The sequence below is a fragment of the Sus scrofa genome, chromosome X, assembly GCF_054392235.1.
Source record: "Sus scrofa isolate SSC_HxYL_T2T_F1_AM1 chromosome X, Sscrofa_HxYL_maternal_Yorkshire_Landrace_v2.0, whole genome shotgun sequence".
In the NCBI taxonomy this organism is placed as follows: Eukaryota; Metazoa; Chordata; class Mammalia; order Artiodactyla; family Suidae; genus Sus; species Sus scrofa.
The window spans coordinates 118,557,928-118,579,341 of NC_139401.1; the positions used below are offsets into that span (position 1 = coordinate 118,557,928).

Below are 21,414 nucleotides of genomic sequence, written 5' to 3' on the forward strand. Positions count from 1 at the left end.
TATAAGCTATTCAGTTGATTAAATATTACATTTTAGGATATACCTCAGTTTTCCCCCACAGATGCCAGAATGGTGACTAAGGACACGGGTGAATATTTAACTTGTTGAAACATGTACTGTAATACACATGATCATTTTGATAAAAAGTAATGACTTTGAGTTATGACGAGGATCTACAAGTTAGCAAATTACAGGTAGTAATACATCAAATAATTCAAGAAGCCAACCTCAGTAATACAGATGTCTATTTTATTAAAAAAGTTACAAACAGGTGGACTGCAGGGTCGTCTTACAAAATGACAAGAATGAAATCTATTGGAAAAATTTTACTTTTACAAATCTTTATAGGTCATTGTTCAACGTTTGTACTTGTTATTCGAGATTTTTACCTTTCATTGATAAAGTTACAGTACATTAGATCCATGATAATAGGTTACATGATTTTATTTGCAGAGCCCTACTGCAGTGATTTGAACAACTCCTAAACAGATGCCATAGCAAAGACAAGACATATATTGCATTTAATATTAATTTATTACCCTAATAAGCAACTGGACATGCAATCTATTGAGGAAGCTAAAATAACTTTTGGTCCCTTTTCTTAAAATGTGCTGGAGAAACCACCTTTAAATCACTTTCCCCTGATTCCTGTCATCCTACGTGAATTCAAGTTAAATTGGCTGCTGAGGTCAGTGAGAGAGAGAAAGCAAGAGAGAGAGAGAGAAAGCGAAGGTGAGAGGGAGCAAGAGTAAAAGGAGGAGAACTATCCATAGGAAAGAAACACTGTATAAAGCCTCCATTTGCAGAAAATTTAAATCATCATGAATTATTTGATTCCTTTAGAATTTCACACAGCTAATAAAGATGAACCACAATCACTTAACCTGCTTTGAACTGAGTGTTCGGTTTTAAGTTTGGTATTAAAGTGCAAACTTAAACAGGTATTCATTTCAAGCAGTGGACAAAGAAGAAACAAGGTTTCAATTGCCTCCACCCTTACAATCTCACTTTCATAAAATTCAAAATCTAAGATTAAGATTTCATTTCGCGGGAATTTGATCAGGAATCAAATGCAACACGATTTAAAAAAAGGAAATCAAAGTTTAATTAATCTCTACACAATAATTAATGGTCATGCTGACCAATAAATCACATGAATGTAGGTATCACTTTATTTGAACATCACACACAATATAAATTTAAAATTGCCACACCCTTCCAAAAACCATCACTGCATATATTAGAGCTTTCCTTGACAAAGTTATTGAGCTATTATTATAGATCAAAAGTATAGTTTTGGTTTTTTTGTTTTGTTTTATTTAGAAGCATGTTCAAATGACTAAAGCTGGGCTCCTAAAATCGAGAACTTTGGTGCAGTAGGTGAGCTGTAGTTACTAACTTCTGCAAATTAAAAGCACACAACTAAAACCAAATAAAAACCCAACAACAAAATACTGGCAAACTTACAAAGTTTTAAAATCATTACTAGAAAAAGCGCTTGTTGTCATGATGTTAAAACTGAACCAAAAGACTACTCTTGACAAGTTTTCTGTTTCTACACCTATGTTACTGTTAAAATGTTCAAGTATTCAGACAAAATGTGCTGATTAGGTAAACATGGAAGGCCATGGCTATTAGAAGTACATTTTCAAAAAACGAAAACAAAAAAACGAAAACCAAAAAACCCCCAAAACGCCCAGAGACTCGGCGCTCTCCTCCCTCCTGTTACACAGATTTTTGTCTCTACTACGAACATGCCTCTTGAGAAATAACTAAAAAGCAATTGTGATAGTGCAAGAAAACTTTAACAAATATTGCTTTAAACTATTATTCAGAAAGACAAATATTAAGAATTAGAAAGTGTATATGATTTTATTTGAATTTAATTTTACATGTGCAGAAGTCTACTAGATGTCAATTACAAGCCTGACAGGCAAAAGCTGAGCTATCTCTGTTTAGGTATACAATTAATTTACCATGGATACAATATCCCTTTTCAAAAGCATTGCTTAGTAGGTCATAACTAAATTTAGAACTTCACAGAAAGGAAAATGTTACTGCTGCAATTTGATGCTGTAAATGAGATTAACACATGTGAAAACCTAATGGAATCAAATGCTTAACTATTCAGCTAAATGCTCTACAGTCAATTTCGAATAGCCATTGTCACTTTCAGAACATGTTAATTACAAAAACACATCACAAACTGCACTTTAAGAAAAGGGATATCCCATCCATACAGGTAAAATGCGATCTTTAGTTTCTTTTTACAACACTGCCACACGTAAACAAAGTCTCAAAAGTATTAACCAACCATTTAAAGGAGAAAGAGTTTACAAATAGAATGAAGCAGTGGTGCGAGGTAATATACAGAAGTAACCATTTGTTTAAGGCTCAATTTTTTTCTCCATTATAACTTTCTTTTAAAAGGCATTGAGTAGGTAATACTGAGTTTGAGTATTTAATAAATACAAGTTGAGAAACTGATTAAAGAAATCAATTAAAATATTAAAAATTAATTCTTGCATATTAGCCATCAATAGGAACTTAAAAAGCTACAAAAGGACTGACTGATAAAGAACAGGTTTTAAACATATGGTAAATGTGCTAAGCATTCCTGTTTAAGGTCAATGGTTCTTGAAGGCCAAAGACCTTATGCACTTAATTAGATGTATGGCAACATGCTGTAATAGAGACAGGTTTACCAAGGCTCAGTTCTGCAACCCAGGTTGTAAAGTTCTCCAAAGCAGCATCTGTGCAAATTTCCTCTGAGTTTTATCTGCAATTAAGAAAAAAAATGTCATCAAAATGTAGAAATATAGATCGCAGTTTAAAATGAGAACACCGGACAACAGATCTCTATAAATATGGAAGTAGTACCAGAATTGTCAAGTGGGAGTTCACAGTGTTCCCCATAAGTTTCTATGGTCCCAAAGAGTCTTTGCGAGTTTAGCGACACTATAATGACGCATTGGATATGAGCTAGTGTACGTAACTTTTATTTTTTTAAAACATTATATGTTATAAAGTATACAACATTAACAATACGTATTTAAAAGGTCTTCCAGTATGAATGGCCAATGTTACCGTTACTTTGAACTTGATCTCTTCATATTTTTAATGGGAAATAGCATTAGAATTCAATGAATAGTGATTACGAACTCACTTGACAGTATGCGAAATTTCAAAATATAGGGTTTTTTTTTGAGATTTTAAAATAAGAAAATGTGATTCGATCAAGGTTTAGCTATTAAGCACCTACCAGGTGTCCCGACTTGGGTCAGATGCTACATGACAGCAGTAGTTCACATGTCCCACTCTGGTCTGCTCTTTTCAATACATCCTCCCAACCATAAAAACTTCTCCTATGATTGGGATTTCTCAGTCTCTGCTCTTACAACTGGTAGACTTCCCCCCTCCCAATTAACACCAGGGGGTGGGGGGACTCTATCATTCAGGCACAATGTCCTTGAACTGTGCTGGATCAGCCAATAGCTTCTAAGGGGTGTGGAAATACATTTGCTTTTTAGTGTAAAAGATAAAAATTGTTAAATCAAGGCAGAGACAAAGAACAGAACAGCAACTATGAAAGAATGCCAAGTGAAACCAACTTAAGATCGTCTACAGGCTCTACCAACGTTTATACACGCATAATTTTAATTTCATTTGACAGCTATACTTCTATTAGTGTTCAAAGAGCCTGAGAGAACTTTTTATGAGCAGCTATATCATAAAAATGATTCGTTTCAAAAAAGTCTCTCTGCTCATCATTACTGAAATTCTGCCACCTAAACACATTAGGCAAAAATAGAACAAAAGTTTGCCTCTTTAGAAATTATTAAAGAAAAGTTCTTCTTCCAAGTAAAAGTTTTTCTTTTGCATTAAAGGAAATTATTAGGACACTGGGTATTTAAGCTTGGGCAAGTCCAGTTTCTTCAACATTAAAATAAAGACAAAAATTCTTTCCTAACAGGGTTGTGGTAAATATTACATAAGGTACTATGTGAAAGTACCAAATGTCATGTCCAATGTCAGGTAATTTTTTCGTTTCTCAACTATGTTATAAATTTCTAGAAGACCAGGATTATGTCTTTGATATCCAAATTAAAGAGCTTTATATTTTTTTAGCCTCGTTTAAATCTTCATGCCTATTTGAGAGCAACAGTATTTCATTATACATGCAATTCGTTGTGAGGGCTTTTCGGTTATTCAGATTAGACTTTCCTCAATTAATCTGAATTAATAAATTGACTATACATTTTAATCAACATTTTTCAAAATAATTATAAAGAGTTGGGATTTTCAAATATGGTTATGTCTCTTAAATAGGGAAGACTTGTAATCTGTGATGATTTAATAGTTCAGGCATTCTCTGAAATCAAATTGGGGAAGTAGTAATTATTTCTAGCCAGAATAAACACTATGAATACAAACCAGCTTATTAAACCATAATCTCCATTAAATAAAAGGTGATACGTGAGTTATTTCTCACCCTCTAAAAACCTGGCTAACATTTGGTCCATCCACATTCCACAGGATGACAATACTCCAGTGAAATCAGGAGACACAGATAAATCCCGGGTCAGATTCCACAATATGAATATGAGGCATACCATTAAACAAACCAAGTAGTTATTACTACCAGCTACTTTTCAAGAGAGCAATAAATTTTAATTCTCTACAGTAATAAATCCTGAAGCAAAAGCTTGCATTAAGCAAAAAGGACAGTCTCTCTCAGATTAGAAGTTCACAGAATGTGAAATGTAAATGTTATTGCTCCACACAGACAGCAAAATTCTCAGTGTACTAACAACTCTCATTCATTTACAAAACATTCCAGAAGCTGTAAAGGCAGCTGGTCAAACTCGTACTTTTTAACTCCCAGGGTATCACATCCAGACACACTGCAAAAGCATAACTTGCTGCTTGTGAGACAGAACACAAGTGATCCTTGTCCTCACTCTCAAGTTTCCAGCAAGACACCCAACAAATCTTAATTCTGGAAGCTTCTGCTCAAATCCTTGCTTGACTGGTTTCACTTTTTTTTTTCTAATTATATTTTGTTATGAAAGAGCAAAAATGTTAAAAAAAAATCTCAAACAACAGTCCAAACCTTTTGCTCAGGAAGTTATGCAGTAGGGTCTCTCAAGGGGGGTAAATTGGTGCACAAGAGTACCAAACACAGCACTGAAAGAACAAAGATCATTACTTATGTCAGCGTGAAGAGAAAGGGAGACTCTTATTCAAGACCAGCACATCATTTCACGGGGCAGCAGAATGCCTGGGATATTAACAAAGGCTCCTGAAAGGCTTAGCAGTTTATGAATGTCTTTTTAGCTTAGCTAGATTTAGCATTTCTAAATACAATGGTATTTACTAGCATTCTTTTTAGCAAATATCATTTTTTTCCAGTTTTAGACGTATGATATTCTGGGGACTTAACCAAAGGAGCTTTTGAAAAAATAAATTTACCTTTACATTTTTCACTCGGCATTTTCATATCCAAGTTAAATATTAGTGATATTAGCAAAACACTAGGTTGGAATTCTGCTGATAGAGTTTATGTTTTTGTTAAAATATTCCTGTTTCTCCATCATAATTTACATAACACTCATGTAGCTTATTGGGGGGTGGAGTGGGTGGACTAGGGGTCATGAAAAGTGCTCATCTGTCACCCATTAAACACAGAGAGCAGAAGCTGAACCTATGGCATCGAATCCACAAATCTTCGGAAGGGGAACCGTGCTTTAAGGAGAACATGCACTCTAAAAGTTACAGTTAACCCAGGGCAGGAAGGAAAAGCTATTTTTTTTAAACATCCCAGACCTAAAATCTCTTAAGTTTAAATTAGTATGATGAGTTCAAATTCTGCGATCTCAAACGGTCTGTCCATGCCCACTGATAATAAGCAGCGGCATGAGCCCAGTGGTCTGATCCCAGCTGCTAGCATGAATTAACAAACCAGGCAGGGGACTGCTCCCCTCAACTCTGAATTGCTTTTTCTAACTCCCATATTCCTAAGACTGTTGCTAATCAAAGGAATTTGGGAGTATGTTTCTAGTGGGATAAGTTTTTCCAACAGCTGACAGGATTTAGGTCTTTCTTGGTGGTATTATCTTCTGGATTTTAGAATTCCACTGAGAAGCAATCCCACGAGGAGAATCTCTCCTGCAGCAGGGCTAGAATACTTCCTCAGTGGCAATTCTCCGACTCCATGAGGTGGTTTTTGTTAATTCTACTGATGGTTCATTCTAAGCTAGAGAAGTAATAGAGTAAAACTGAGTGGCTCCAATGCATTTCATTCTGCAATAAAAGCCTCATCTTGAGGTCGAAAGGAAGCAATTAAAGACAGAACAGATATACGAAGAGTCATTCTAATCACCAGACACCTCCACACCCACAGCAGGTCTAACCAGGCACCTAGCCACTCGGAAGAGGCCCAAACCATGGGCCTTGTGGGGGTCCGTGAAGGTCTGAGAGAGTGAGGGGGCAGGATGGACAAGGCAACTCCGTTCTCCCCTTCTCCCCCAGGTCCACTGCAGGTCTGTCCGGTACACACCGCCCCACAGCACGCTGCTTCCTCCACTCCGGGCCGCTGTGTCACGGGCTCCACTTTGGCTCACTCTGTGCACGTGGACTGGATGACAAATGAGCATTTGAAATAAGCCATGTTCTCCAAGATGATGTGCACGATAGGCCGGGGGGGGGGGGGCAAAAAGGAAGTATCTCTCTCAACTGTGACTTCAGCAACAGAATTCCACCCTGGTGTTTCACTGATATGATTAATATTTAACTTGGACATGAAAATGCCAGCATTTTAAAGTACACACTGCGATTTAATTTTCCTGATTTCCCTTCACATCTGCTAAATCCCCAGCACATCGTATCTAATTAAAAGCTGGAACAAAGATTAGAAACCATTCTGATTCCACGTATTTACTTTAAAAAACCTGAAAATGCTAATCAATCCCGCTGAGTTTAGCAACAGTAAGGCCAGCTAGACTAAAATGACATTCACAGATGGGTCAGCCTTTCAGGAGCCTTTGTGAACATCCCGGCCATTCTGTCGCCACGTGAACTGATGGGCTGGTCTCGAATCAAGAATCGCCTTTTCTCTTTGGGCTGACACACAGAATGAACTGAGGCTGACGTAAAGAATGATCTTTGTTCTTTCAGTTTGATTCCCGGTGTTTGGTACGCTGATGCACCGCTCACTCTCACCGCGAGAAGCCGCTCATCATACATGGAGGAAAACAGGATAAGCTCTTGCGGGAGACCATCCAACTGCAGTGAAGAACACCTTCTTTTTCATTTCTGGTTCTTTTTTTTTTTTTAAAAGAATAACTTCTGTCAATACTGGATTGAGATATAGGAAGCCTTGAAAAATAATCTGTAAGTAAGTTCCATTGGCCAAAAGAGTATTTACCAAACGATCACATTTAAGAGCTAACTGTACTGTACTTCCGACCTTTCGGGGAACTAACAGAATATTTTAGGATGTTCTCGTCCTTCTGTTTGGTATTCCCTCTGTTTGGGAATCACCCCTACCCCCTCCTCCATCCACTCGAATCCTACCCGTTCTTCAAGGCCTGACTGAAATGCGACTGCTCCCCAGTTCCTCTAGATCAGAGGTTCTTCACCAGGGGCAATTCTGCCCCCCAGGAGACACTTGGCCATGTCTGGAAACACTCTTGTTCATCACAACTGAGGGATGGGGGGGGGAATGCTCCCGGCATCTCAGGAGGTAGAGGCTAGGGATGCTGCCAGACATTCTGCAACACACAGGACCTGCCCCGCGACAGAGAGCCCAGAATGTTGAGAAAGCTGCTCTGAACCGAATGTGCTCTCTCCTCTGCCCGAACTCTTGCGGCACCGTGATTTACTTCTTTTACAGTCTTAACAGATTATTGACAAAACACCCACCATTCTTAGCAACAGTATATTACAACAGCCAATATCAACTATTTACACCACCATATAGGTGCTATGACACAGTTATTAAAACCAAGACAGGGCTGCGCCCTGCCTGGGCTTCTAGTGCACTTCCGCTGCAGAGTAAACGAAGTCCTTCGAAGCATCTGATGGCAGGCTCCTCAGGTCAGTAAGGAAACCAGCCACGAAACCAGCGCATAAGGAATCCGGCGTTGCTTCCAAACGTACAGGAAGATTACTGCCAGTGGGAGGGTGAAAGGTGAGGAAACAATCCTGGGAGCCATGCAGATAAACAGGTGTTGGGCAAGAGACGGGTGACTCAAATTGAAGGGTGGTAAGAAAGAAAGGTGAGGAATTAGCAGAAGTAATTCTTAGAGCATTAATACGTTTTCCCTTTCAATTAAGAGAAACCAATTTACAATAATCACAGTCCTTCTGACTTATCTGAGTCCTACTATCTCTAACTTGGACAAGGTACTCTTCTGAATATTAAGGACAAACATTTCTCAAATCACCTTTACTTGCCAAAAGTTTAATCTTCAATCTAGATCTGAACTGACAGGCTTCAGAGCTCTATGACCCAAGCTATAGGACTCAGAATCCATCACCTGTTTTGTTTGAGGTAAATAGTAAGCAAGCACAGCTACAAACTTTATATAAGCCTCCAATTACAGATCAGTTCAATCTTATCTGATAATCAAAAAAAAAAAAAAAAAAAAAGACCACTGAATATATTGTGCTTTGTTCTAAAAGATCTTGGTCAGGGGACTCCCTTTAAGACTTTCGGAAATCCAGCTGATTAGATATTTTATTTCAAGGCTCACACCCTCAACTGTTCATTGTGCTTATAAAAACCAAACAAAAACCACACGGGAAACTTAATCCATTATTATAAAAACGAGCGCTTACTGGTATTAATATTTTCTGATTTCAGTGCATTAACAAAAAACATAAACATAGTTTGCTTGAGATATTAAAAAGTCTAATCATTCCTGAAATAAAATATCTATTTAAAAGTAATTTAGATCGCAAAAGTTGCAAAATGAAATAAACTCAAATAACTCAGAATAAGAAAGCTTTAAAAATAGCTTTAGACATTATCCATTTGCCAGTTTGACTAAGACAGTGGCCCTCTACATGTTTTATACCAATTTTATTCAGTTTACCTCCTAAAACTGTCTACGTTAATGATGGAAAGAAAACTGGGAACATTTTGTGGGAGCTGGTTAATTTTTTATAAAGACGATAAAACTGACATGCATAAACACTTATGTCATTTGTCTGGTTAAAAGTGTCAGATAGAGAAATAGAGCATAATGGTAAAGACACAACATCACACAGAACTTGTTCAAACTTGAAGTTGGCTTGCAATTTAAGAAGAGACATTGTGGAAACAAGAACACTGGACTCAGTCACCTACATACGCCTGTTCCTGCCTCAAAAAGCTAAACTCCAAGTGCAATGCTATGAACAAAACACATGCTGGGCTATAGTCTGAATAGTGATGCTACATGTTAACAGACGGAGCTAGGTATACGATAATAAATGTGTTTCCATCATATTCTGGTATGTGCAAAAGCTGATGAGTGAAAGCATTTTGAATAAAGCACTGTTGTCATCCTTCATTTTCCAAGATGACACTACCCGACATTAGATCTTGTCTGCAAAGATAAATTAGGGACCGTTAGTCTTTTCTCCAGGGAGCACATATAAAGCCAGACCTTTGATTAGGAATCATCTCTGTGATCCGAAATGACTGCTGCCATTTGCAACACTGCCTCCAAGACTTTAGGTCAGTCTTGGCTCAAAACAATCAATTCCATTCCCGATATTGTCATGCTGGTCTGGCATTTTCTGTGGTTTCTCAGTCTTTCAGGATATTGGTTGTCTGATTATCTACGTATTATTCTCTAAGTGAGACTATCTGCCCAATTACAATCTAGATTAAAAGATTATGATATGAATACAATAATCTGATTTTAAATGCTCAACAAATTTTATATAACCTTACTTTTCCAAGAATGTATTCATTTAAAAAACTTAGTTACTAAGTTATTAGTTCACTGAAAGGTTTGAAAGTTTTACTCTTGTTCTTATTAACACTATTGTTCATTAAACTGAATAAAATGTTTCCTAGGCTTGAGATTATCTGTTCTAAACACGCCACAGATAATTTCACCAGATTCTCATTTGGACCCCATATTCATACCCAAGTCAGGTACAGTGTGGCACTAATAATTTGTTATCATCAGAGGTCACCTAAGTCTCTCCAACGCGAGGTACAGAGGAACCTGATTCAATAATCATCCTGTTCAATCAAGCACTGCGGTGATTAGTAAACTGATTTCAATGAAAGAAGCTCTCTAGCCCAGGATAGAAAAATACAGAAAACATAAAACTCATCATCTTCTCAAAATTATTATCAGATGCTCTCTCATGCGTTTTGGATGCTAGATCACCAAAACAGGGAAAAGATTTATTATCCTTCAGCTCACCCCACCCCGAAAGGAAAGTTATGCATCAGGCAGGTAGAGAACAACAGTAACTCACTTCAAAAACACAAATCTTGGTAATGGGAATAAAGGCACTTTCTTACCTTCATTTTACTTATCTGTAATTTTTTTCTATTTTCTGACACTGGATGTTGACTATTTTGTATTAAGGGAAGTGTTATTTTAAAAATACAGACAGACGTTTCAGGTTGTACAATGTGTATTAATATTAACCAGCTTTTTTTCAGACTTGATCAAACACATAAGGTTCCATCAGCAACTGACCTGCTCGGTATGGCCATGATTGAGGTTATCTTTTTTACTGGACAATGCAAGTTGTACAACACTGATCTTGCTTCTCGGGCAGGGATGAATAGTTCATTTGCCTGACGATCTCAGCAAAAAGTTCATCCACCATTGATTTACTTTTTGCCGATGTCTCCATGAAAGGACAGCCCCATTCTTGAGCCAGAGCTCTGCCTTCTGAAGACATAACCTCTCTTTCTGGTTCCAGATCCACTTTATTTCCTACTAGGATCAGTGGGACTTTTTCATATCTCTTCACTCTGACAATCTGATCTCTCATTGGCTTGATATCCTATGTAAACAATCACAAAGAGAAAAAAAAAATATGCTGTTTGCATAGCCGTGACAGAAATATTGCAATATCACAAGAAGTCATCCCTCAGTGAGCATAGCGAGCTGAATCCAAAATAAAACCACACACCCAAATGGAGAAAAATGTCATTTTCTCCATTGAAGTAGGCGCTAGATAGTTTCCATAGACCCTCCCTGCTCAATTTCTGTCAAGAATATAAAATGCAGATTGCACACTAACTTTGGGACTCATTTAAATCACTTCTTTCCCTCAGTCCATACTGCTTTCAAAAGCAAATTCCCAAATATGATGAGTCCATTTGTACAAAAGGATGTTTGGCCATCTCCTTAAACCTGCCGGCTGGTCATCACTCCTGGTGACACCTGTTATCCTAGCTCAAGTGCAGCATCTAGGCATTCCCAACCATTTAGCAAGAGCGCTTGAGAGAAAGTGTTTTAGGTGGAAACAAAAACCCAGTGCCTAAAAGATCAGAGGTAAAAACAGATTCACACATTTAAAAGTTTTGCTTTCAATGTAATGGTATGTCTTTATCCTTAAAGTCCACTGCAGTCCTAGAAATCACTGTACACTAGTGAGCGGCTCCTGGGACAGGAGGGAATGCAGGGGGAAGTCTGGGCAGGAAGAAGTCAAACTTGCCTTTGCATATGGTCGATTTTACAACGTGAATTTTCTTCCACGTGCATTGTTTTTTTCTAAGTAATTACAATTAATTACAAAAGACAAGAGCCTTAGCAATTCTCTAGGAGTGTCAACTCTGGAGGGCAGGTAGTCCTGACTTAAGACAAGGTTATAGATTTAATACTAACATTACGTGTTCGTTTCCTGGATTTTTGTAACTTAACATATTTGACTTACAACATGTTTAATTTGAATAGTTACAGTAAAAATTATTCACATGCAGGATGAAGGAAGAACAAGGTGCTGAAACTTCACAAAAATACACAGTTATTTGCTATTTGCAACAATTCTGCTGAGCACACATCAATTCAGTCTTCTACGTTAAGCTTCTTTTCCCTGTGTCCTTATGGAAACACAAGTTCAGGTGAGAATCCAAATTTATGGCATTTGGGCTTAAAAGAGTTTAAGTCGCCATCCAAATAATAGCAGTTTTTCACTCCCTATTGATGTGTATAAACGAAGTAGATATAATGGAAATCTTATGAAAAACCCTTCAAAAGACTGCCAGCCTCAAGAGAGGCAGCTAATAGAATAACGAACGTCCAGAGGATCCTTTAGAAGGAAAACGGCTGTCAAATAGCACCTTTAGCACATGGGTACTTCTGGAGAAAAATGCTTTTGCAACAGTAGTGCTTTGGAATTTAAGCCTCCACGAGTGAACTTTAGTTTGGTCACAATAACTCTGATTAATTTACCCAGAACTTACTATCCTTAAAAGAAAAGAAAAAAATCCTCAAGTTGCTATTTCTGGTTAGTGGAAAAGTTCACTATGGTACTTTAAGTTAAAACACTAAGAAAAGTGGAATTAGCACATTGGATTGGACAAAGCACTAAATGTCTCTTAAGTAAGCAACATTAAGTGCGTACCTTTAAACGCAGAAAAAAACCATCCATTTCCTAAATCAATGGAGGTCAATATAATGGGTCAATATGAGGTTATTTATTTTCAAGAATAAATAGCAACATTTATCGCATCTCCTAAAATAATGTTAAACCTCCAGTCTGTCTCCCAGCGAAGGACAGGACAGATTTGCCAAAGAAAGAGGATCACCTCCAGTTTGGCCACCCAGCCAGGGGTTAGAAATCTGCCCTTGCTCAGTGTCCCCAGATCCACATATTCTCTACAAATAGAGTCAATGTTATCAGAAACAGTTTGGAAGAACTGCAAAAAAGGAGAGCTGTTCTAGATTTGTGTTTGTTATTAATTCTAGGTACCAGTCTTTTCAATGAGTAACTTCCCTTCACATGCCCCAAGTAAGTAAAATGCCTAGAAGGCAGGTCTTGAGTTCTTCATCTTGCAGCACTAAGATAGAGAAATCTGGTTGAGAGACTTAGGTGAGAACAGAGGGGAGGAAGGGACGTAGACGCAGAGGAGTTATCTGTGCAACAGATAATCGGCTCCAAATAATTTTCTTTCCAAAGTGCTCTATCTGCCCGAGATTATCTTTGAAACGTTGTTCTGCTGAGTACATTAACCAAGACCTGGTGAGGTGAACGAGCAACTTCAGATGGTTATATGCCAGGCTAAATATACACTGGCTGACATGTCTTTTTCACTTCTCTTTCACTCGAAAATAACTTTAAAATATTTGTGAACGGTAGTGCCTTTAGTCCTCGCTATAGAAACAACTCGATGCTTTTCCGTGCCAGGAGAAACCTCAAAAATGCGCCATGTCTAACTTTCAAAAGCAAAACACAGTCATTTACGCAAGCAAACCAGAAGTAAATGTAGTTTACCACACCCCCTTCTAACAAATTACAAGACTTGGTTACCTGAAAAGACTGTTGATTAACCAGACTATAAACCAGGATGAAACCTTGGCCGTTTTTGATGTAGAGATCTCTCATGGAGGCAAACTGCTCAGTTCCTGCGGTGTCCAGAATTTCCAGCACGGAGGGGGAAGAGTCCACTTCGATCTCTTTGCGGTAGAAATCTTCAATGGTGGGGTCATATTTCTCAATGAAAGTCCCGGTGACAAACTGCACAGTAAGGGCAGATTTGCCAACCCCTCCGCTCCCTAACACCACTACCTTGTACTCCCGCATGAGTCTCTCCTTCACCAACTCCTACCAGAGGGAGGGAAAAATAACACCCCGCTCGCGGCGGCGCGGCTCGGGGAGGCGGAAGGTGGGCGGAAATCTGCGAACCCGGGAGGAGAGCGCAGAGCAGCCGAGGGCCCGACGGGGGAAGAAGAGGAAGTTAAAGGAGGGGGAGGGGAAAGAGCGAAGTGTCGGGGTGGGTGGGGATGGGATGGTAATGCCCTTCCTATAGGAACCGGAGCCCAGGCAGGGGGCGTGGGGAGAAGGCGAGCCCCGAAAAGCTGGGAGGCTGGGGAGGCGACACGCGCCCCCCGCCCCGGGAGGGAAGGGGTGGGCGCCGCAGGACAGACGGGGGGCCCCCCGCGGAAGGCGGGCGTCCGAGGAGCCCGCGGCCCGGGGCTGCCCCGCGCCCCTCCCCCGCCCTTCACACAAAGGGGCCCAGGGACCCCGCTTCCTGCTCGCGCCGCCGAGCCAGCCCAGGCCTGTGGGCTCCGCTCCAGTCGCTGCCGCCCGGGCGGGTCTCTGGGCCGCGGCTCCCGCGGGCGTCGTCCGGCCTGTGATGGGGGGGTGGGGGGCGGAGAGGGCGCGCGTTACCCGCCGGACCCCCGCCCGCCCCCGTCGGGCAGCCCGGGCGGCCGCCTCCCCCGGCTCCCACCCGGGCCCGGCCGCCCCCGCTTACCCTGCCGTCCGCACCCGCCCGGCCGCCCGGGAGGCTGTGTCACGCCAAGGCCATGGCCACTGGCCGGCTCCTCGGTCTCACCGCCGCCCCTGCGCTGCGGCTCGCGGAGGGGAAAGGGGCGGGGGCCGTCCGGCGGCGGCGGCGGCGGCAGCGGCGGCGGCCGCTGGGACTCCAGGCGAACCCACCTCTTTTTTTTTTTTTTTTTTTTCTCACCCTCCCCCCACCCCCCCACCCCCAGCACACACCCGGAAGGGTTTCCCTGACACACTGGTGGAGGTGCCCCAGTTCCCTGAGACGGGACGGGATCACTTCCGGTGGGGAAAGTCCCACCTCTCCCGGGGCGAGCCGGGTGGCGCTGGGGCCGCGCCCTGCTGAGCGAGTCGGCCCAGGACGGTTTCGGGTCGGGGCTACGGCCTTGGCAAAGGGCCTGTCCGAGAACCTCCGGCGCCCTTCCTTTCTCTGCCTGCCCGCAACTGCTGTTCCTGCTGCTGCTGCTGCTGCTGCCGCTGCTGCTGCGGACAGTCCCACCCCCGAGCCCGCGGAAGCCCCTAGGAGTCTCAGCAGCCCCCGGCCCGGCCTGAGGACTTGATCCGCTGGTTGGCGGAGCTAAAGATCCGCACAACGCCTATCATCCCTGGACCAGAAGTCGCAGGGAAAATAAAACGGCCGAGAAAGTTGATGCTCTTTGCTGGTATTTTCATGCACTTGCTATTTTTCTAAGAAACGCGTGCACATTAGCCTTCGACTTCACGAATAGCTCGGATTTCATATGTGGTGTGTTTTATTTAGCTGTGCCTGACAGTTAACGCACACACACTCGGTACTTTTATCATCCGGTAAATCTGCCTTGACTCCACCAGCAAATGCCGAAGCCACTCCTTTCTTTCTTATCGCCAGGCTCGAAAACCAAAGGGATTAGGAGTAGCCTTTATGGGACTCTAACTCAGCTTTGTCCCTTTTGGAGTCCCCAGGCTTCGCAGCGGGGAAGAGTTGATTGGAAACTGTTTAGGCCTGCACGCTAACTTCTTTGAATCTTTTCATTATCTGCAGGCACAGCAATTTGCATGGCTGGCTCTTCCAAGTTAAAGTTTGTTTTAAGTCTTTGAAATTCAAAAGCAGAGGACTTAGTGCTAACCACTAAGTTTCTATTTTTAGATAAAATTGTTACTTTTTACATATCTTACCCTCTGCTAACTTTCTATTTGTAAACTTTGTGTCCGATCCACAGAGCCCCAGGGTCAGAAGCCTAGGTTATATTTTAGGAATGTCACTCCTTTTCTGATTCTAGCATGCACCCCGACGCCTGAAAGTCAGTGACCAGTCGAGTTAAAGCGACCCCAAATCCCTTACGTGGAAGCCTTAATGGCCTGACTGTATCAAAAGGGATTTGTTACCAAACCCAAATTGTGTAACATTAGAAAACAGGCAAATTACAGTCGTGTGAAATCCCACTGTCTCTCCCTGGGTGCTCCCCAATGTCACTTACAGTATCCAAGGGACAGTTACGTTCACTTTCTCCTCAGCCTAGGGCTGGTGCAATCTGTCCAGCGAAGTTCCCAGCTCTGGCTCCAGCTGGCCCGCGTCCCGCCTGATATCTGAGGCACTGCCCTCTGCTGGAAGAGGTTTGGTCTATGAATTATGAGTCTTCCCCATAGGTCACTGCTCCTTCCACACGTGCTGTTGCCGGATTTGGAGCTCTGCTGCCCATCTCCCTGTCTAGCTGTCTCCAGACTGTCTGGGGCGGGGGGGGGGGATGGGGGGGGGAAATCCATAGCCCTGTACCAGCCCTGCTTGGAACTGAGTCTGGAAATTCCTCCTCTGATCCAGCAATTAGTGTTGGGCAATTGTGGCAAGTCTGTGCTCTGTCACTAAACTGTCAAAACAGGCTGCTCTTCTTTTTGAGGTGGTCCCACTTGTTGGCAACTCTAATATCTCTGAATGTGTTGGCCAAACTATTTTGGAGAGAATTCTTTGTTTCTCCACACAGTGAAACATACTCCTTACCGAAGTACAGAGTCCTACTGGGACACTCTTATTGGCTACAGAATTGGCAAATGTCACACTCATTCTGATGACCCTTCTAAACTTTCTTAGAAAGTGTATTCATTACAGCAGCATTTTAGGAAAGCACACACTTGGAAGTAACTTAAGTCTCCTTCAACAGATGATTTAAAAAAGTAATGTGTGTACACACACACACGGAAACACTTGCAAGTAACCTAAATGTCCTTTGATAGACGATGTAAAAAATAATGTACACACACACACTTGGAAACACTCGAAAGTCACCTAAACATCCTTCACTAGATGATTTAAAAAATCATGCACGCGCACACACACACACTCACAAAATAGGAGACCATGCAGCTATTTAAAAGAGAAAAAGTAGATTTGTAAGTGCTGTTATGAAAAGACGGTCAAGGTATATTGTGAGGATGAAAAAAGTTAGATGCTGAGCAAAGAGATAGTTGCTCCCATTTATGTAAAATATGTGAGTGTGTGCAATATGTAATTACATAGCCATTAAAATCTGAAACAAAGGCATTAATTATTGGTGAGGGGTATTCTGAAAGGACTTTGATTTCTCCATATCATTTTAATTTCTAAGCCATGATCAGGTATTACTGGGGAAAAGAGGAATAAATATAATTTTATAATATTTTTAGAGAAGAAATATAAAATGTTGCTCATCGTTTCCTCCACCCCCCCCCCCCCAATATCCTGACTGTCTGGGGTCAGTGGGCAGGTCTGCCCAATTTAAACTCCCTCCTCCTGCCCATCCTGTCCTCCCAAACATCTCTATACTTAGAAAAGTATTTTCACATACATTATCTCATTAGACTCCAGTTGTTCACCCGTTTACTTTTATTAGGCAATGAGAGTATAAACACCAATTAGAAGAGGACAGCCCAGCAGTTGAGAGCCATGGGCCCCGAAGCAAGGCAGACAGGCCTTTCAAGGGCAACTCCTCCACCTCCTAGCTGTGGGACCTCGAGCAAGTGATTTCACTCCTCTGAACCTCAAACTCCTCACCTGGAAAATGGAGCTAATCATTTACCGTGGGAATGTAATGAATTATTACATGTAAAATGCTTAGCACAGTCCCTTGCTCATTATGAACCATCGAGAAATGCTAGCTATTTGGTTTTTATTTTAAAGATTTAACAAAGGTTTTTTTTTTTTTTAAGAACAGCAAACACGGAGGAAAAAAAAAACAGAGCTTTAAAAGCCCAAGTATCTCCAAACAGCACAAAAATAACTCAGTTATTCTTTCCAAAGGTGTTTATTGTTAAAGTCTTCTTGTGTTTCCTTTCCCAGAAAAAAATACTTATATGCTGGCATATGAAGCCATCTTCTATATGTATTTTAAAAATTAATACAAAATTGATCTTACTATACACAGCATTCTGCACCTTGCTTTTTTCCGCTTATGAAATTTTTTTACATTTATGTTAAAATCCTTCTCATAAATATTGCTGAATTGTCCTTTGAAAAGATCACACCAATTCACATTCCCTACCAAGGCAGTATAGCCAACACAGACAAGTGTTGTTTCCTTACAACCTCACCCCAGGCATTACTAATTGTTGCCTCATTTTACTGCTATCATCATTTGCTTTAGGGTATTTTCAGGACTGACAAATGCAGGCTGGTATTGTACAAGGAATCTGCACGTCAGTCAGACAGTCCTAACGTTGCCCCTTGCCAGCTAGATCTCCAAAGTTGGGCATAATAGCAGTATCCAACTCATAGGGCTCCTTTGAAGTACCAATGTGCCAATCCATTCAAAGCACTTAGCCTTCCAAGCACTAACTGCTAAATACATGTAAACTGTGCGAATAATAACTTTCCACTCCCAAGGCTCCAGGTTGGGGGAGGGGTCACTTCTCCGGAGAGTGTGCCCTTGAGATTCAGAACGTTTGCTTTAATGCCATTCTCAACCTCCACTCCCAAAGTAATTATTGCTCGGATGATCATTTTCAAGAATGCAGCTGAGTTTTAAACCATAGCGTGAAGAAATCTTAGGGTAGAAACTATGCAGAATATGTAAGTTACAGGTACATCGTCTCATTTTATGCAATTAGTTGGGCACAAGTTTCAAGTGCACAACAGTTTGCTTCAGGCGCTAGTTGTTTGCTTCTCTTATTCCTCCCCTCCAGTCGATACCTCCTTGTGATCCCTGGAGCCACTAAACTGTTCTGGATAATTTCCCCTCACTTCCACCTTCCAAACGAGCCCTCTCACCTTCCAGGTCCTGGGCAAAAATACCAAAGCAAAACAAGCCAGGTTCGATCTAGGTCCCAGACGCTTGCTTTCTTTTTTGCTTGAAGTTGCCTTGGAGTTAGCAGAAAGCTGAGTCTGCAGTGTCCACGGTCTTTGACGATAGATAGCAGTCTTCAGAAGAGCATCACCTCATCTCATTTCAGTGCTTTAAGGAGGCCCCTTGATATCAGATTGTCCTGGGGTCTTTCCAGCCTCTGCGATTCCAATCCTCTTTTTCAAATCCTGCCTCCAGCTACTTCAGCAGTCAGTACTGTGTGTCCAGTTCCCTCTGGGTACACAGAACCAATTTTCTACCTTTATTATCTTTTTTTCATTATAAAAATTTTTTTGGAAAAAAAAATGGTAAGGGGTAATCCCACGACCCAAAGAAATCACCATTATATCTTAATGCCTTTCACAAATTTTTTTTTTCTCTGAGAGTGACCAAATATTTTTTAAACTAAGAATAGAGTCATATAATTTTGTAAGCTGCCTCTCTCACTTGCTGAAACCTCATGTCTGTGTAAAGTGTTAAAAATACTCCTGTACCCCGGGTAGCCTGCGTACATCTTTCCCCCCATAGCTTTAGCTTTCCTGTAACCCCCAGTAGTATTTCATCACATTCAACCTTGCCCACCTGGAATCCGAGACCAACCAATGGGATTTCACCGGAAGGGCTAATGACCACCGAGGCCGCTACCTCGGCCCAGCCCGGCCAGGCAGACGCACCTCTGGAGACACAAAACTCTTGTTTTCCAGATGTGACAGCTGAGCGAGTGAGTTCCTCGGAACGCAGGGGCCTACCAAATAGGTATGTATCTAAAACAGATCTGAGCTCCTTACTCACTTTCCCTCTCCATTCCAAGAGGGTAGGTAGGAAAACCCTTTTTAATGTATTGGGTACCAAATAAACTGAAGGAATTAGTTTTAATAATAACCATACTCTTTTTGCTGTTTCCATCTGTGTGTTTCTTGGCAATGTGACTCTGTTGTATACCCATACTTTTCATTTCCATGCATCTGAATCACCTGGAGGGGTTGTTAAACTACAGATGGCTCGAGCCCAGCCCCAGGGTTTCTGCTTCTGGGGCAGGGCCAATAATGTGCGCTTCAAAATGCCCAGAGACTGCTGCTGGTCCAGGGAACCACACCTTAAGCACCACTGTTCTAAAAAGGGGTAGGACTTTATGCTTGGACCTTCCCTGCTCAATAGCCATTAATCCATCTACTCACTCATTCACTCCCTCAACACACAATGGCTGAATTCCTACTCATGCTAAACACTTTGCTTGATAGTGCGAACAGAAAGATGGATGAGACAGAGTGCCCTGAAGAGTTTATGGCCCTTTGCGGAACACAGACAATGAAATCAATATTTACGTTGCAGCAGGGCAAGTCCCATGATAGAGATATGGTCGATACGGCCGGGGAGCTCTGGAAAACTCAGGAAGGGCATCCCAAAGAGGGATTTTGGGAGGTAGTGATTGGGCTGGAGGCATGGAGGCCAGAGGGGTTAGTAGGGGCCAGACCCAGATAAGGAAAAGCCTTATGTAGTAACCGGAGGGGCTTGACTTTTGCCCTAAAGGCTGTAGGAAGTTATGGTAGGTGACTTTACAAAAGTCGGGACGGTCCTGCATTGAGCAAAAGCAGGGATTCTGAATCCAAGCCTAGGTTCAAATATTGGCTGTTCTGCTGGTAGGACCTGGGGCAAGTTTTTACTTCACCTTCTTTGAGTCTCCCTTTCCTTGCGTGTTAAGGGAAAAATAGCATCTCCCTTATTTAGGTACTGTGACGATTAAGTTAGAAATAGTACCTAAATGCCTGGCATATGGTAGGTGTTTAATACATGGTGATAATGATGAGGTTTGAACTTTAGAAAGCCAAAGCCATGGAAGACATTCTTCTCAGATTATTACCATTCATTTGAAACTACCAGGCTCGTTCACACACATCAAGGCTGTATTTGTTGTAACAGCAAGTTGAATGATTTAATGATGTAAGGGTAATGATTTATTGAGCACGGACGGTATGCCAGGGATTGTGCAAAGCGGTTTACACACATCATTTCATTTAATTCTTGCAATATAGCCTTAAGAGTTAAGTGCTATTATTATTTTTCCCAAATTTACAATGAATAATTAAGGCTCAGGGAAGTTAAGTAGCTTGTACAAAGTCACAGAGTTTTTCAGTGGCGGAGCTTGAGTTCAAACTCAGGTCAGTCTGACCCCGGAGCCTGCATTAGGTTAACCACTTTGTTTCAGAGCGAGCAGTTCTGCTTCTTTGGTGTCTATAGCAGCAGCGCATGTGCGGTAAGACAATGTTACAGATTTGGGGCTTCTCCTTCTGTTTCTCTAAACTAGAACAAGGCTGACTGTTCCTACTGATTTCCTATCCCCTTTGAGAACATGCCTCTATGACCAGCCAGGGGCCACTTAACCTTGGGTCGGTGGCACTTCCTGTAGATGCTGAGGCCATCACGATTACCTTCCACAGTGCCCTAGAGCATTTGCAACAGGGAATTGCCTTCTCTTGGGGCCATAGTCTCAACTCCAAGGGAGGATGCAGGCAGGAAGCTTAACTATTTTTTTTTTCTGCCTTTTGTCTTTTTAGGGCCACACCCGCGGCATATGGAGGTTCCCAGGCTAGGGGTCTAATCAGAGCTACAGCTGCCAGCCTACACCACAGCCACAGCAACACCAGATCTGAGCCTC

General features: G+C 41.7%; 1 protein-coding gene, 1 long non-coding RNA gene and 1 pseudogene across 3 annotated transcripts in view; 1 reads left to right on the forward strand and 2 right to left on the reverse strand.

The window, feature by feature from the left end:
* Positions 1-228: 228 nt before the first annotated feature.
* Positions 229-14,071, reverse strand: RAP2C (RAP2C, member of RAS oncogene family). The gene is made up of 3 exons (XM_005673920.4): positions 13,495-14,071; positions 10,710-11,022; positions 229-2,779 (listed from the first exon to the last, which is right to left on the reverse strand). The coding sequence occupies exons 1-2, from the start codon at positions 13,765-13,767 to the stop codon at positions 10,744-10,746; spliced, it is 552 nt and encodes a 183-aa protein (XP_005673977.1). The 5' UTR covers positions 13,768-14,071; the 3' UTR covers positions 229-2,779; positions 10,710-10,743.
* LOC146394784 (uncharacterized) lies at positions 13,922-15,273 on the reverse strand (annotated as a pseudogene). Its single transcript, XR_014834832.1, has 3 exons — positions 15,265-15,273; positions 14,441-15,046; positions 13,922-14,315 (listed from the first exon to the last, which is right to left on the reverse strand). The product of XR_014834832.1 is annotated as an uncharacterized LOC146394784 (transcript).
* Positions 15,274-15,753: 480 nt separating this feature from the next.
* Positions 15,754-21,414, forward strand: part of LOC106507043 (uncharacterized) — a 150,753-nt gene continuing 145,092 nt past the window's right edge. The window contains exon 1 of the long non-coding RNA XR_001302731.3: positions 15,754-19,514. This is a non-coding gene — a long non-coding RNA (uncharacterized LOC106507043). The remainder of the gene's footprint in view (positions 19,515-21,414) is intronic.